At 42.7% G+C, this 16,941-nt stretch overlaps 1 protein-coding gene across 1 annotated transcript in view; it reads left to right on the forward strand.

Moving 5' to 3' along the window:
- BATF (basic leucine zipper ATF-like transcription factor) overlaps window positions 1-16,251 on the forward strand; it is a 21,627-nt gene extending 5,376 nt beyond the window's left edge. Inside the window, exon 3 of the mRNA XM_025869626.2 lies at window positions 15,695-16,251. Coding sequence (XP_025725411.1) covers window positions 15,695-15,904 — 210 coding nt within the window. The 3' untranslated portion in view covers window positions 15,905-16,251. The remainder of the gene's footprint in view (window positions 1-15,694) is intronic.
- Window positions 16,252-16,941: the final 690 nt, after the last annotated feature.

Genomic DNA, 16,941 nt, shown 5'->3' on the forward strand with positions numbered 1-16,941 from the left:
TCTCTCTCTCTCTCTCTCTCTCTCTCTCTCTCTCTCTCTCTCTCTCTCTCTCTGTAAGACAAGAGTTAGAACCAGAAGATTTGGCCCATCTTGATTATTCTAGTCATGACTAGATTGAGATGATCTCTGGGGCTTGGAGAGCATGGAGCCTCCAGGCACGCAGTCAACACGTCCACACCCACACCTCCAGCCTCAGTCTCTACAATGTTCCCATCTTCCCCACACCTGGACACAAACTCCTCCCCACTCTTTTCTTTTGAGCACCACAGCATTCGTTTTCACTTTTTGTCCGGTGAGTAGGTCACACTGGTTGACACAGCTAGCCTGGGGGTTGCAGCCAATGCAATTTGTTTCTTGACTTTGGGTAAAAGCTTTTGGCAGCAACATACAAATCTGCCACCATCAAACAGAGGGTTTGGCTGTGGTCTGAAATGTTCATTTCCTCTCAGATGTAATCAACCATCTTCTCCATCCATTATCCTCTTAATTATGTTTGTGATTCAGGTAGAAAATCTTCTGGTTTACCACTAGCATGCTTAGGGTTGAGTGCTTGGTTTACCCTTGACTCCATGCTTGGCTCCACAGGTTGAGGTTCTGGAACCATTCTCTGGCCCTTGGAAATAGCCATAGGACCCATCTACCAATATTTTAAAGACCAACTACTGTATCAAATAAGGACCATGTTTGTATTACTGTGCTAGCTTCATGTGCTGGGGTAATGTTGTTTTCTCGGTTTCAGCTTTGTCACTATTATCTCTCTTAAAATAACAAAAGCATTACTTCATTTCTCCAGTGAGAGTGTGGGATACTTACTATTTAACATTTTCAGTATCTATCCTATAAATGGTTTACAACAAAACACTGTACATGGAAAGGAGCCTCTTTCCACAATTGTCTAATCTTATGCCAACTTTATAACAGCCTTGGCATTGACTACCCCTCACATAAACTGGATCAGGTACTTCTTTTCATAACTGTGATATCCATAGAGTCCACATTCTGTTTTAATTCTCCTTTGTTGGATGTTTCACACAAGCCCCTACTACACTTATTTCCTTTCCTCCCACAGACAACTATAAAATCCTTTAGGCACACTAAATGCACTGATTAAAAAGGAGAAAGGCATATAATTTTTTATTAAAATTTTTTTAAGTTTTTATTTAAATTCCAGCTCATTAACTTACTGGACCAGTTCACCTCCAAAAGATATCAGCAGCTAATAAGTGGATCCAAGATAATCAGTTGAAAAACTATTAAAAATAATAAGGGAACCCTGTCAGCTTTCAAAATTAACACAAAAAGTAATAACTTTCCTATATGTAAACCATAACCAATTAGAAAATTTAATGGGAGGAAAGATTCCATTTGTAATACCAACACTGGCAAGTGGAAGGCGGGAGTACATGTAACAAAAAATATGCAGGGCTTAACTTTTAAAAACTTTAAAATTATTCTAAGCGCTTTCAAAAACACTCAAATAAGTAGAAAGATATACCTTATGTAAAAATATGTAAAAATAACAAAAATTTTCCATAATCTATAAATTTAACTTAATGTAACCCCAATAAACACCCAATACAACTTTCTGGAAGTTAGGGGAGACTTAGATTAGTTATTCTAAGTTCTTAGTGAAGAACAACCATTGACAATTTCCGGGAAAATTTTAGAGAAGGGTAACTAAGAAGATTAGCTGAACAAAATATATTAAAGTGAATTATAAGTATTGAAATCAAAACAATATGGAAAAGACAGAGCACTTGGCAGAACAGAATACAGAAAGAGACCCCAAAGCAAACTGAAAATTAAGACCCAAGTACACATGTCAATTCCTAAGAACAAGACACAAGAACAAATGCAAAATGATGATGATGGCATTTCAAACCAGTGAAGGAAAGCTAAATTATTCAATAAATAGAATTGGGACAACTGGCTAGCCATTTTGGGAGGAAGAAACTAAAGTCTTTATTTCTCATACAACACGAACACAGATTAAATGTAAAAAAGAACACTAAAGAAATTTGGGGGAAAAAAAGAGCATTGAAAAATTATTTTGGAATGAAGACTTCCCCAGATAAAGTACAAAACCCTGAAACCATAAAGGAAAAAAACTGACATATATTACCTTTATACATAAAAAGTGAAAATTTCTGTATATCTCAAAATACTAGATACAAAGTCAAAGGCAAATGACAGATTGGGGAAAATATCTGTAACATATGACCAAAAAAGGGCATATTTACTTTATATATCAAAGCTCTTATGAATGAGAAAATGATTAACCCAAAAGAAAAACAAGCAATGATTATGAATGGGCAATTTACAGAAAAAGAGAAATAAATAGCAAATAAATATGGAAAAGGTTCTAGACCTCACTTAGAGAAATGACAATTAAAGCAACAGTGAGCTTCCCTGCCAGACTGGCAAAGACAAAAAATGTTGCTAATATGTGATGTTGCCAAGACAATGGAGAAGCGGGCACGACCACACACCACTAGTAGGAGTATGTTGGTACAACTCCACTAGGAGGCAATTTAACCATGTCCATCAAAATTATAAGTGCACATACCCTGTAACTTGGCAATTTTACATTTAGAAGTCTAGTCACAAATGTACCCACAGATCACACAATTACGTACATGATATGAAGATAATCGTTGCTGTATAGTTTGTTATAGTAAAGACTGGAAACAAGCTAAATACCCATGGATAAGGAACTAATTAAATAAACTATAATTTGTCCATTCAGTGGAATACTGTGGAGCTGTTAAAATAAGTTACATCTGGATGTGTTAATATGAAAAGATTATCAAGCTTCTATATTCCTTTTTTTTTTTAAAGATTTTATTTATTTGACAGAGAGAGACACAGCGAGAGAAGGAACAGAAGCAGGGGGAGTGGGAGAGGGAGAAGCAGGCTTCCCGCTGAGCAGGGAGCCCCATGCGGGGCTCGATCCCAGGACCCTGGGTGGCTCAGTCGTTAAGCGTCTGCCTTCAAGCTTCTATACTCTGATATATAGAAGGTGACAGGTCCCGGGTCACAAATTTTCACTCTTAAGTGAAAAAGGTGTGACTATTGTACATAGATTGCCCCCATGTATATTTTTAATAAAAAGAAAAACATATATGTGCCTATGTGTATGACCTTAAAATTTTTCAGATAGCTTTCCCCCAAGGTTAATATTTATTTCTGAAAAGTAGAATGAAAGGTCTAAAGCAGGGATTTTTTTTCCTTTTTTATATAGTTTGGGTGTTTTTATTATGTGCTTTTATTTTTATAATGTAGATATTTACATTCCCAACATCAGTCATTACCTCATATGCATTAGGATGATTTCTAATTTTGATTTCAAACATTGAATAGTCTTCCTCTGTAACATTTTACCTCTTGATCATCCTACATAAATATCTCAGTCCTTTGGGAAAACTGTCACTTGAGGTTTGTAAGGAGTGACCCTAAAGTCTACAGTACTAGATAAAGCCACTATAAGGGATGGCAAATCAGTGTCACTTGTGTGGCCATCCTGGTTGATTGCAGTGGCTCGAAGGATTGCGAGTCAGTATCTAAAGTCAGTGGGAAAGAGAGTTGAGATCACCTGAGAAGCTTTGTTCATGAAAAGGCTAAATGTAGGAGAGATGTTGGGCTGACAGTAATATTAGCCCGGAGCTATGCCTTTGACAAGTGAGATCTGGCCTCAAGAATGGAACTGGAAGCAAGGAGGAGTAACAGGGCCAAATCTGAAAGCTGGAACTTGGGTACTCCCTTACCTGCGGGTGGGAAAGGTGCTTTCCTGGGGCTGGCTCCTGAAGGAGTCCCATACTAGTCTAAAAGTAGAGGAACATTTACAGGTTCCAGGATATATTTTAATGCCATATATAACAAATGTCACGAGTATAAATTATGCATGAAATGAAGCTTAAAGCTGTTGCTGTGAGAAATACGGTATTTACAATCGGAGGAAAATGGAGTAACAGAGGAAAAGCAGCTCAACAAAGATTTCAATCCCCTGGGCCTCCTTAGAATGACACTATTGTTCTTGGTCTTCTGGGGAAGGCTGGAAGAGAAAGCCGTTTGTGGTCCTTCTTCACTTCTGGAGTTCTTTTCTTTCTCTCTGGGAGACCATGCCGTAAGTGTACTGGCGTAGAGAAGGCATAGGTCAAAAACAAAAAACACAGAAGGAATGTTCTGGCCAGTTCCACCCTTAAAAAATTCAGTGAAAATCAGTGAACCATCTGTGGAAAAGAGGCATTTGTCTTGGGCCTCTGTTGCTATGAATTTCTTTTTATTAAAAATATATTAATTAAATACATGACTGTGTACCCAGTGCTGTGCATTAAGTGCTCATTTCATCTGCACAAAAACCTTGTTTTATAATTTTTGTATTAGGTTAAGTAACTTGTCCAAGGTCACACAGCTTGTAACTAGGTCTGACAGACTTTGAAGGCCGTGTCCCGAACCACTATACTATACTGCCTCTTCCTTTGGACTCTCGTGAAGATGTATTCATCTTCCCTGATATCTTCCTTGAGTCTCTCCCTGACTTTGCTTTTTTGTTCTTTAAGCAACATCATCCAAAATTCACACTTGTTCCTTCTCCATCATTAGGCCTAGTCAAGAAATTAAAGTCTCTACACAATATATCAATATATCCATTGAAACCCCTTTTAAAGAAAGCTGTGTAGCAGTAAATATTAACATCTCATATGAGAACACTCTTTGGCACAGCAATTCCACTTATAAGAGTTTGAAGAAAAGAAATGCACAAAGATGCTCAATTCCTCATGAACAGGAGACACTTTATCAATACTATAAAATTGGACAGATGCCCAACAATAGGGATGAAGCATATTCGGAAACATTCAGACACTAGAATTTTATGCTGCCACTAAAAATGACTATGTAGATCTGTATCACTGAAAGATGTCAATGACATAGCCCTGAGGGAAAAACAGCAAGCTACAGAGTATGCAGAGGATAATCCCGTTAATGTAAAATTTGTGGGTTTGGGGCATGTTTGCATGCATAGAGAAATATCTGGAAAGATATTCTCCAAAATGCTAATAGTTATTCTTTCTGAGTGATTGAGTTTTGAGTAGCTTACCTTACCCTAGTATTTTTCTATATATTTTTTATTGTGATGAATGTGTACCATTTTAAAAATCAGAACAACAAAATAGTAGACTATTTTCATTTGGGAAAGAAAAATATGTCAAGGCAATCCACCACCCCTAAAATGCTTGTACCACTGATGATGAGTCAGTGTGGTTTAAGTTTGGGAGGCATATTTGAAAGGAGGCCAGCTCCACACCAGTCCTGACATTTATAAGGAATTTCTGTTCAAATGAGAAGACAGGTCCCGGGTCACAAACTGACAGTGCCCGTTCAAGCAGGAGTCTTCACAAAGCTGCCATCAGCAGCATCCAAACATCTTTCTCCTGAAAAGAATGGGAGTCTCACCAAAAAGTCCTTTTCCAAGCTGCTTGGGGATTTTCTTAGTTTCCTCTGTGGGACTCAGTCTGACACCTTGCTTCCTAGGTGGCATAGATTGGTTCCAGAGGACAAAGTCCCCTTCAGGCTGTGGGATATCTATAGAGAGTCTCATTATGGGTGCACATGGTAGCTTGGGGAAGAGGGGCTAACAATAATTATGGTCATATTCCCTTGTTTATAAGATCACAGAATTAAAAGAAAACTCAGGGATGCTATAGACTAACCTGCCGTGTAACCAATGGTGACACCAAGGTCTTTCTCAGGACACCTAAGAAACCAAACCTCTTGCCTGCCCACCATTTGCTTTTGTTTTGGACCCACTTTGTTGAACAGGACTTTGCTTTGTAGATGGTGTGGCTCTTACATGTCTTTTGCAAAGGGTAAGCCAAGAAGTAAGCCATTAACCAGAAGGTCTGAATGACCTAGACAATCTTTAGTAATATGACCCAAGCATATACAGCAAGAGATGAGAAAGAGAGTCCAAGGTTGAGAGGCGCTAAAGTTTAAATGTTCCTTTATTTTAAAAAGGTTGTAAGTTGTGATCCAAAATTAAAGGGATAATAATACATTGGGGAAAATATTTGCATCAAATTAAATAAATGCAGATTTCATATTTATACCATAGAAAGAACATCCTTTTAAGAAAAACATCAAGACTCCCATAGGTAAGTGGGAAAAAGCTATGAACAGAAAGCTTATGTTACGTTTTTCATACCAAAATGAAAATAACCCAACTTTCTATTCTGATTGTGGCAATGATACATATTAAGAGTTTCTCAGCCTCGGCACTGTTGACATTTTGAGTCGCATCATTCTTTGTTGGGGGAGGGGGGTTGTCCTGTATGCTGTAAAATATAAAATCTACTTCCTAGATGCCAGTGGCAGCAGCTCACCCCACAGCTGTGATGATGAAAAATATTTCCAGACCTTGTCAAATGTCCCCTGGGGGGCAAAACTGTCCCTGGTTGAGAACGCTGTACTAGGGAACAGACACAGAAAATTCTTCCTCCTTGGTAATCAATAACTTGTAATATTACAATGAAATTAAGAAGCCTGGGGCGCCTGGGTGGCTCAGGCGGTTAATCGTCTGTCTTCAGCTCAGGTCATGGTCCCGGGGTCCTGGGATCGAGTCCCACATCGGGCTTCTTGCTCAGCAGGGAGTCTGCTTCTCCCTCTCCCCCTAACTGCCGCTCACCCTGCTTGTGCTCCCTCTCTCAAATAAAATAAAATAAAATAAAATAAAATAAAATAAAATAAAATAAAATCTTAAAAAAAAGAAATTAAGAAACCCTCAAAAGTCTAACTGGCAAAATAAATTTTTTTAAATCATAGTGCCGAAATGACAATGGGGTTGTAGTAAACTTGACTATGTGTTCACTGCTGGTGACACTGTATATCTCAGGTAACCCTTTTACAGCAATACAACCATGAGCTGGAAGACCAGTTGTGCCCTTTGCCCCACTAATCTCACTCCTACGAATTTATCTTAGGAAATAATTGAACAACACCCAGTATGGATCAAGATGTTCATTGCAGCATTGCTTATAATGGCAACATTTTGATAGCAACCAAAATGTCCAACATTAAAAAACCATTTTGGGTAAATTGTGGATCTTCCATTTGATGACATAGCCATTAAAAATGATAATTATGGTGATTATGTAGATGTGACAAATTTATGACAAAACAAAATATAAATTGTATTTACAATGATTGAAATTTTATAAAAATAAGTATGTGTTTCTTAGGAAAAGATGGCAACAGGTGCAAATGAAAACAGTTGTGTTAAAAGTACTAGGATCATGGGTGGGTATGATTTTTTTAAAAAATATCTTAAATGTAGTTATTCTGTATATTTTTTATTTAAAAACAAGAAAATGGTCAGATAGAGATCTGAGTGAATTCAGGAGGACACCGAAGACAAGGGCAGAGATCATATCACTGAGCTAGAATTTAGGGGTCAGGTTCTAGTAAATCTTACCATTTATCCTCTAAACAGGAACACATTTGGAAGTGAAAAGAGCGCTAGTAAGAATGACACCAGGACAATAGGTATGGACTGGGACTGTCCCAGTACACATTTCATCACCCTCGGTTTAGGGAAACCAAGGAGGGTGACCTGGAGCTCTTATAAAGCAGGATATTTATTCAAAAGTAGAATAAAGTTCAGAGCCAAGCAGAGTGGACTGGATTCCTAGGGCCAAAATGCAATTTCCTACAACTGAGGATCCTCTAACCAAAATGTTTTCTGGGTACTCGGCTGGTACAAGTACCCAGAAAGCATTTTGTTTAGAGGTGGGGCAGTCCAGAAAATTCTAAAAACAAAGGCCATATCCCCAGTACTAGATCCAATGTTAGGAGAGATGATTCATCCACTCAACAAGTATATATTAGCCTCCTATGTGCCAGGTACGGTTTAGTCCAGGCACTGAGAATACAGGAGGGACAAGACAGAGTCCCTGAATTCATGGACCTTACATTCAACTGGAAGTCACACTGGAAAACAGGCAAATAAACAAACAGGCTAATCACACCAAGTGAAGAGTACTTCAAATAAAATCAAATAGTGCAATGTTGAATATGGTTAAGGGACAGGGTGGGGATGGTGATCAAGGAAGGTCTGTTTGAGACCCTGACATTTGAGGTCAAATAGTGGTAAGAGGAGACTGGGAAGATCTGGGGAAAGGGTGTGCTCAGCAGAGCCTTGAGGCCAAACTGTGTGTGGCCAGTCAAGGGTCGGAAAGATGCCTTGTGGGACGGGGCCTCTAAAAGCATGAGGAGGAGCTCAGGAACAGGGGTGATGGAGCCGCAGCGAGCAGGAACCAGATGGGAGTGGGGTGGGGCTGGGGGATGGGTCAACAAAACTAATTCAGCTCTGCTGGGGAATATATCTGAACCTAAACTCTGATCCACAAAATGCGAAGCAATAGCACCTCACTGGGCTGTTTGGGAGTTAAATGACAGCAAATATAAAACCAAAGCAATATTGCATTTTTTTGTTTTGTTTTGCATTGAGGGGAAGGTTGTATTTATTCATTCATGTGAATGCAAAACGCTTGGCATTTTCCTATAAATCAATCGGATGTAGGTATCAGATGTATCATTATATATGAAAACATATGCCCTCTTTTTCAGTTGTTTATAAAAACTTCACGAACACTAACTGTTTCATTGGCCTGGCTTTTTACCACCACTGGTCAAGTCTCCTTCATTTGGTATAGATGGGGAAAGTCCAGTTCCAGCTCAGGAAACTATATGCAGAGTTCTTAAAGTGCTGTTAATTCTGCTACTCCCACCCATGGCTTCAGTTTGGGGAACAAAAGTGTTGCTAAGTAGGGATCTGACCTGGGCCTTTTTTAAACAGGGAATCTCTTACACTCATTTGTAACTATATCAAGTAGAAGCTATTAAAGGCTTGGTTAAACACTCCGTTGGAAGGTTCATGGACGTCACAAATTTACTTAGAAGACTCTTCCCATGCAGGATTTGGTAAATTATTATAGAACCCGAGTTGGCAGTCAAGCAACTTGATCTCATTGGACACTTACTATGTGCCGGGCACTGCCCTAGTCAATGATGATGAAACAGTGAAGACAGTGATAGACCCTCACAGAGCTCAACAATCTAAAGGGTAACTAGTTTGATAAAGTTATCTTTCGTGAAATTCTAGTAGATACCCTACCTCCTGCTTTTCCATCATGAAAATGAACTGTTCTGGCCTACTTAAAATTGTTTTCACCAAATATAATAGCAGTGTGGTAGTGAGACACTTTCCCTTAAACAGGCATTTACTTCAGAAGATTATTTTGACTTAGAAGCATTCTCCCACTTCTCTAAAGTTATTTGTATTATATTTATTTTATTTATCCTATATATTATAAAATTAAAAATATTTAATGAAACAAAATATAAACATATAAATTTAATAATATTAAACATTGCCTATATTTATATCTTTATATATATTAATTTTTTATATAAATTCAATTTAGTTAACATATACTGTATTATTAGTTTACTGATTCATCAGTTGCATATAACACCCAGTGCTCATTATGTCAAATGCCCTCCTTAATGCCCATCACCCAGTTACTTCATCCCCCTACCCATCTCCCCTCCAGCAACCCTCAGTTTGTTACCTATAGTTAAGAGTCTCTTATGGTTTATCCCCTTCTCTGTTTTCATCTTATTTTATTTTCCTTTCCTCTATGGTAATCTGTTTTGTTTCTTAAATTCCACATATGAGTGAAATCATATGGCATTTGTTTTTCTCTGACTGACTTATTTCACTTAGCTTAATACCCTCTAGTTTCATCCACATCATTGCAAATGGCAAGATTTCATTCTTTTTGATGGCTGAGTAATATTCCATTGTATATATATACACCACATCTTCTTTATCCATTCATCTGTCAATGGACATACATATTTTTAAGAGGAATCAGCTATGAACATGATTCATTAAGCTCACCTGCGAAAGTCTCGATGCCCGAGACCCACTCCAGGACAATAAAATTGGAACCTCTCACACTTGGTGAAGTTCAGGAATTAAGATTATTTGAAGCTCTTCAGGTGACTTCAGTGTGCAGCCATGTGCATGTCGTAGAATGTGTAGAATGAGTTTGGAACATCTATGAGGGTTGAGGGTATATGTACCCAGACTGTCCCCAGAGGCCTGGCAGGCTTAAAAAAAAAAACCAACAACAACTTGATTCAAACCTTTGTGTTCATGGCAATTACTAGTTGTTTGTTTTTTGGAATTGGGCTTGCTAGTGATAACCTTTCTAACTTGAGGTATCGGTCAGGATTGCATTCAGGTACAAGTAATAGAAGGACTATCAAACAGGCATCACTAAGTCACAGTTTGTCTTTCTCGTATCACAAGGAATTCAGAAGTGGACAGACCAGGGCTACTGCAAGAATGTCATCAAAGAACCAGGCTACTTCTCTGTGTGTGCAGGTATCCTCAGTATGTGGCTTTCATCCTCAAGGCTGCAAGATAGGTGCTGGACCTCCAGCCATCAATCTGTGTTGAGGGAGGGTGGGTTTTGTCCTGGTGAGGCTTTGCCTTTTTAATTGGAAAGGGAAGATCCACCCCCAGGTACTTCAGCTTACATCTTATTGGGCAGAAACTGTCACATGGTCTTGCCTAGCTGCAAGAGAAGCTGAGCATTTGATTAAATTCTTTTTCTAGCTCTCTAGAGGGAAGCAAGGAGAAGGAGGTTAGGATAGGGAGAAAGTAAAGATTTCTCCAAAATCAGACTTGTTCGTTATTCAGTGCAAAGACCTGTGGTTTCATGATTCCTCTTCTCTCCTAATTGGGTAAGGAACAGGAGTTGGGGCCAATTTCCCCAGGATTGGTGGAAGGGATAGGCATAGATCCCACCAGGGCTTGGGAAATGTCCTATGTCAGTTCACAGACCCCTCCAGCAATGGTGGGCTCCACCCTGTATCTGCATTTGGTGGATTGGTAACTGCTGGAGATTGAACATAGCTAGGTGTGAGAGATAAGCTTCACTCATTACTCTCATGTTTAAGTGTAGGTGAGAGCTAAAAGGTCACCCAATCAGTAAATGACTACGTGTTCTGTTGAGAAGGAACACACAGGGACTATTTTCACTCTTCTGGAAACCATGATTAGAACATTCAAGAAGAAGGTCAAGGCACTAAACCAGACCTGGCAAGAAGGAGGACCAAAGCCCTGCTCAGAATGCCCGGAGAGTCCCTGCTAGAGCCTTGGGCCAGAACCTGTCCTTGGCCTTGGTCCTAACTGGCTTCCCTGTGGGTAAGAGAACTGTCTGGGGATTCCCCATCATTCAAGAGTTCTTTGAGTGACCCCCTTTCAGCCCCTCCAGTAGGGAATTTCCCAGAATGTTCCCACACCCCCATGAAGCCTCTTCCTTAACCACCCCCAAGCTGCTTGTAGTTCATGATAGAGTTGGCATCAAGTAACTTCAGAGGTGAGGGTGAATTGTGAACATTACCATCTGGATTTGCAAGAGGTGGGAAAAGAGGGAAGATGAAATTGGAAAGCCAACAGGGCCGAGGCCTCCCGGGAGATAATTACCAAACATCATAAGATTTAAACAAATGTCAAAGACAAGAGAATATGGTGGACACAGACTCTGAAGCCAGACTGCCTCATTCAAGTTGTGGTGCTGCCACTGCAAGATGTGTGACCTTGAACAGGTTACTTAACTTCCCTGTACTTTTAGGTTGTCCTCTTCTGTAAAATGTGGATAATCACATTATCTACCACATAGGGTTGTTGCAAAGATTAAATATAAAAATACCTGTAAAATACTTAAAAGAGTGATTGGCATATGGTGGCATTTAATAAATGTCAGTTATTAAGTCAAGCGAGACTATTCTTTTAAAAATTTAGTTTCTACTAATTTTTTTTATATAAATTGAGTCTACATCCCTCTGCCCCCAACAACCTTCCCCCTGACACTCACGCACATCCCTTCCTAACAAGTGGGGGTTAAAGGCTAATACGCTCAAGTATTTAGTTCGGAATCTGAAGTATTCGAGAGTTGAAGAGGGCTTGGAGATTTTCTAAGCTAATGGTTCCTTCAAATGTTTTTCAATATTCACTGCACATTAGGATCCCCTGGGAGCCTTTACCAGCCCAGTGCCAGGCTGCACCCCTGACTGCTTAAATCAGAATCAGGCACCAGTTTTGGTAAAGCTCCCCAGGGAATCCCACTAATTCCAATGTGTGGCCAAGGTTGAGAACCATTGTTGTGGTTCAGTCTTCCTGTTCTAACAGGAACTGGGGCTCAGAGAGGGGAAAGCGAGTCATAGAGGCTCACCTAGGCAGGACCCTGGTCCCCAGTTACTGCTGATGGAGCCCACCATTGCCATGTGTTTCTGGACCTCACTCTGCACGTGGAGCAAGGCCTGGCCTTGAGTGAGCCCTCTAAAAGAGTAGCTGGACAGAAGATATCCTCCCAACTCTGGGAAGGAGGCAGATGGTCAGCTCTGTGACTGGAAGAGTGTGACCAACTCGGGGTTCCAGTGTGGTGTTTAAAGATCACCAAAATCGAGACCCAGTGTTGTCTTGGGATACTTATAGGGCAGCCGAGGACCTCTTAGTGATCTCTGAAGACCTTTGCTTACTTAAGTCATCCATCTCTCGGGGGAAGCATTGGGTGTGCCAGAAGAAGAATGAGCCTGAAGATGGGGGAGCCTTGAGCCAAACCCTGCTCTGCCCCTATGTGGTTATGGGGCTTTGGGTCAATCGCTAAAGTGTCTGGACCTCTGAAAAAATCAATGTCTTGAGGCAAATTCCAAAGCCCTCTCTCCCAGCACCTGCTGCCACCAGCCTATGATCATTTTGAGGGGTATTTGGGGCAGGTTTGTCCCAGGGTCTCAGTTGGCCTCATCTGAAAAGTGGGGATAATGGTAAGGGCTGGCCTCCCATGTCCATCTCAGGGGGTTACCGTGAGGAGCCTGAAGGACTGAAAGGAATTCTAAAAAGTGGAAAACAGGTCACACGGAAGCCCAAATGCTGGCTTACTGCTCCCTGACTGTAGCAGAGGATGTGTGTGTGAGAGGCCAAAATTCCCTTCCCAAACATTCCTCTCCCCTCCCCGCTCACTGAGCCCTAGGTTTCCAGCCACCCCTGGGAAGTGAAGGGAAGTCGGGGAGTGTGGTCATTACACCTCTGAGTAAGCAGCTCTCCCCGTGGCCGCCTTGGCCAGTTGTCCCCGTGTGAGTCCTTTCTGGGGCATGACTGCCCCAGGGAGGGTCAGAGTGGACTGAGCGGTGGCAGGTGGGGACATGTTGGGAGGGGGCCCCAGATCAGCCACTTCCTCCTGCAAGGGAAGTCAAACTCTTCCTCTTGCCAGTGTCTGGCTGGCTGCATGGTCCCTGGGTTGCCAGGGCTGGTCTCTCTGGGGCCCTAGCAGGAAGCTGTCTTGCTTCCCAAGGTAAAGAGTTTCTTGTCACAGGTGGTGGTTTTCTGGTTAGAGGCAGCTGCGGTTGTGAACCCCCTCCCAGAGCTCTGGGATCTGTAAGCGGGGAGGGGGGTGGGGGGCCGGGTGAGCGGGGAGAGAAAGCTAGAGAGAGCTCAGCAGAGCTTGCTTGGGGAGGAAGAACCTGCTGTCACTTCCCGAAAGCTGGGCCCGCCTCTAGGCGGGGAGAAGGTCAGAGCGGTTGGTCCCTGTGGCCCGCCTACCCCACCCCTCCCTTCTGCCTCGGGGTTTGCCCAGGCTCTTCGGAGCACAGAATTTACAGTAAACGTTGTCACCAGTGGAAACTCTCAGAGGGGGCGAGGAAAAGGGCTAGAGGAAGGGGCCAGGACTCCCGGCCCCCAGTTCCCGTCTTAAACCCCCCCCCCCCCACACACACACCCAGTCTCATGGGTTGCTTTCTCTTACCTTTCGGTAAAGAGGGGATGCCCTGCCTCTGGGATGTGCCTGGAAACAACCAAATGGTAAGATAAGTGAGCCAGCCATACCTTGCAGAAGAAGAAGCCAGTGCCTCTGACTCCACCATCGTGGGTCCCACCCGCCCCAGCCCCATTTTAGAAATGGGGGTTTCTTTTGTACTGACCTAGGCACATTTTCTAGCTCAAAGCCACGTACAGGAAATGCCAGGCTGGGGCTGAGCGTGCTTGCATCTGTCCTCCACAAGGGGATGGAAGCTGGCCTGATGGGTAAGGCCGCAGTCATACGCTCCTCTACCCCTTAAAAAAGAACTCTGGGGTTCACGGATTAGGGCAGTCGGCCGCGTACCTAGCCTTCTCGTTGGACCACAGCTCATGCTCCCGATGGGTTATGTAAGGCACCTCTTAAATGGCAAGTTATCTTACGTCTGCCCACTGCCCACCATGGTTTTGAGTCAACTGCTAGTCCAGCAATCGGTGTGATCAGCCAATCAAGAGACATTTGAGATCATACTATGTGCCAGGCACTTAACAAATAGGCACTTAGTAGCGCCTGACTAATTAAAAACCAATGTAATATTGTGTTTAACTTGTGTTTCAAAACTTGCCTGATCATTAGAATGACCTCAGGCACTTGTTAAATATTCAGTGAATTCTCAGATTTCACCCCAAATCCCAAACCCCCTGAGTTAAAATCTCTAGATTTCAGGAACAGCCTGAAAGTCTAATAAGCCCTCCAACTAATTCTAATGCTATGGCAAGTTTGGGAAATGCTGACCTAAGTCAAACAAAACTAGAAAAATTAAGGCCTGGATGCCAACTCAGGTTGCTTTTTGAACTGAAGCGTAATTTATTTGCCTCTCCAATGCCATTTTCCCTTCCTCTGTGGCACCAGTGATTAGATTAGTCGATCTATTTGATTGACTCAAGGAACGTGAACCTTCAAATCACATTGGAAATGCAATTCCCCTAGGTAGCACTGTTTTCCAGTAAACGCTAATTACCAGAATGGAATTGTTGATTAATTAATGATGTGATCAGTAATCAGCACCCTTTGACCCAGAGTTTGCTTGATTAGCATGTATCTGATGGTGCTCCTAAGCAACAGGGGAAAGGTGTTTCTGGAAAAAAGCACATACGCATGGGTGGAACACACCCAGAGTGCTGTAAACCAGGCTCTCAAGTGAGCAGAATGGCGTGGAATCGAACCTTGTGGTGGATTTTGACCACTTGATATTTATAAAGACCCTAGTGTTCTAGAACCTGGTTAAGTAGACAGTTAACCATGGACTCCATATGACTAAAAGCAGACACTGGGAACATTTGGAGAACTCGTGGTATAAGATCAAGTGGAAAAGCATGAAATTAGTATAAACAGTTCTCTCAAACTCTTTTCCATTTTTTCAGGCTCTCACCTGTCAGCCTGTTTCCCTTAACATACACTTGCCACTCTCAACCCACATACACATTCCCAGAGACCCACGTACACACGCACACAAAGGACCACGCTCCCATGCATTCCCACGTGCACCTCTATCAGGTGTGATCATACGAACCTGCCATCCTTATAGGTCAAACGGACAAATACCAGCAATTTTATGGGTTCAACCTTTTATCTATGCACACACATATGTGTATTATAAATGTACCCACACTCCCATATGACACACACAAATACATGTACACAGAAAAATTCACTGAAGCCCCTCCCCACAGCTGTGCTGGTGAGAACCGAATCTGTCTCCTCCTGCCCCCTGCTCCCCATCCCATTCCCTCCTTGACAGTTATCTCTGATTCCGACCTTTCCCCTCACAGGAGAGTGAAGACCTAGAGAAACAGAACGCTGCTCTGCGCAAGGAGATCAAGCAGCTCACAGAAGAGATGAAGTATTTCACGTCGGTGCTGAGCAGCCATGAGCCCCTGTGTTCGGTGCTGGCTGCCAGCACGCCCTCGCCCCCCGACGTGGTGTACAGCGCCCACGCCTTCCACCAGCCTCACGTCAGCTCGCCTCGCTTCCAGCCCTGACTTTCCAGAGGTGGGGTGGTGGGGGATGGAGCCCCCTGCCCCCAGCTGCCCTGGCAGGCCTCAGGAGGGGCACACAGACTGTGGCCAGGCTGCCCTCGGCCCTCAGGGCCCCCTCTCCATCCGGAGACCCGGAGGCAGAGGCCTGGACAAGGATTGAGCACAAGACTGGAGCAGCTGGGAGTGTGAGAGGCCACCCAGCGGCGTGGCCGCCTGTCAGGGTGTGCTGAGCCCCCATGTGGATGGGAGGCCCAATCCAGAGTTCAATCAAACATGATGCCCAAGTCCCACGGTATAGAGGGAGGAGGGCGGGGTGGGGTTATTTTTCTAAATAAATTTCTTAAAAGAAACCAGCTTGGCAAATGGTTTTCCTTTTTTACACAGTTCCTTGAAACCCTAAGTTCTGTGGGGTCAGCACCTTCTTTTGTCGTGGTATAAGATCAAGTGGAAAAGCATGAAATTAGTATAAACAGTTCTCTCAAACTCTTTTCCATTTTTTCAGGCTCTCACCTGTCAGCCTGTTTCCCTTAACATACACTTGCCACTCTCAACCCACATACACATTCCCAGAGACCCACGTACACACGCACACAAAGGACCACGCTCCCATGCATTCCCACGTGCACCTCTATCAGGTGTGATCATACGAACCTTCAAGATCTCAAGAGTCCTTCAAGATCTGGAGACTGCTAATATCTCTTCTTTTCCATGGTTTGTTAACCTACTTGGGAAGCCGGGTCTTTTCAAAGCATCTTCAATCCTCCCTGTAGGCATCTTCTTGGTTTCTTCCCCCAGTCACCTCACCATGACCTCCCACTTTCTATTCCTCACCACCTCACCCTTCCTGGATTGTCAGCAGGCCGTGTTCCAGACACCGGGAAGGACCAGAGTGAGATGCCATTCAGAGGAGGGGTCACTTGGGTTGATACTACCACCTATACAACTATGCTCACTCAGCTCTGCCGGAACAGCCAGCCCTGGATCCTGCTGCGTGCCAGGCCCCGTGCACGGTGTTCCAGTGACCCTACGGCAACACAAGG

This window comes from Callorhinus ursinus, unplaced genomic scaffold (genome assembly GCF_003265705.2).
Source record: "Callorhinus ursinus isolate GAN/ISIS: 27379988/994484 unplaced genomic scaffold, GSC_fseal_2.0 scaffold8, whole genome shotgun sequence".
Lineage (NCBI taxonomy): Eukaryota > Metazoa > Chordata > Mammalia > Carnivora > Otariidae > Callorhinus > Callorhinus ursinus.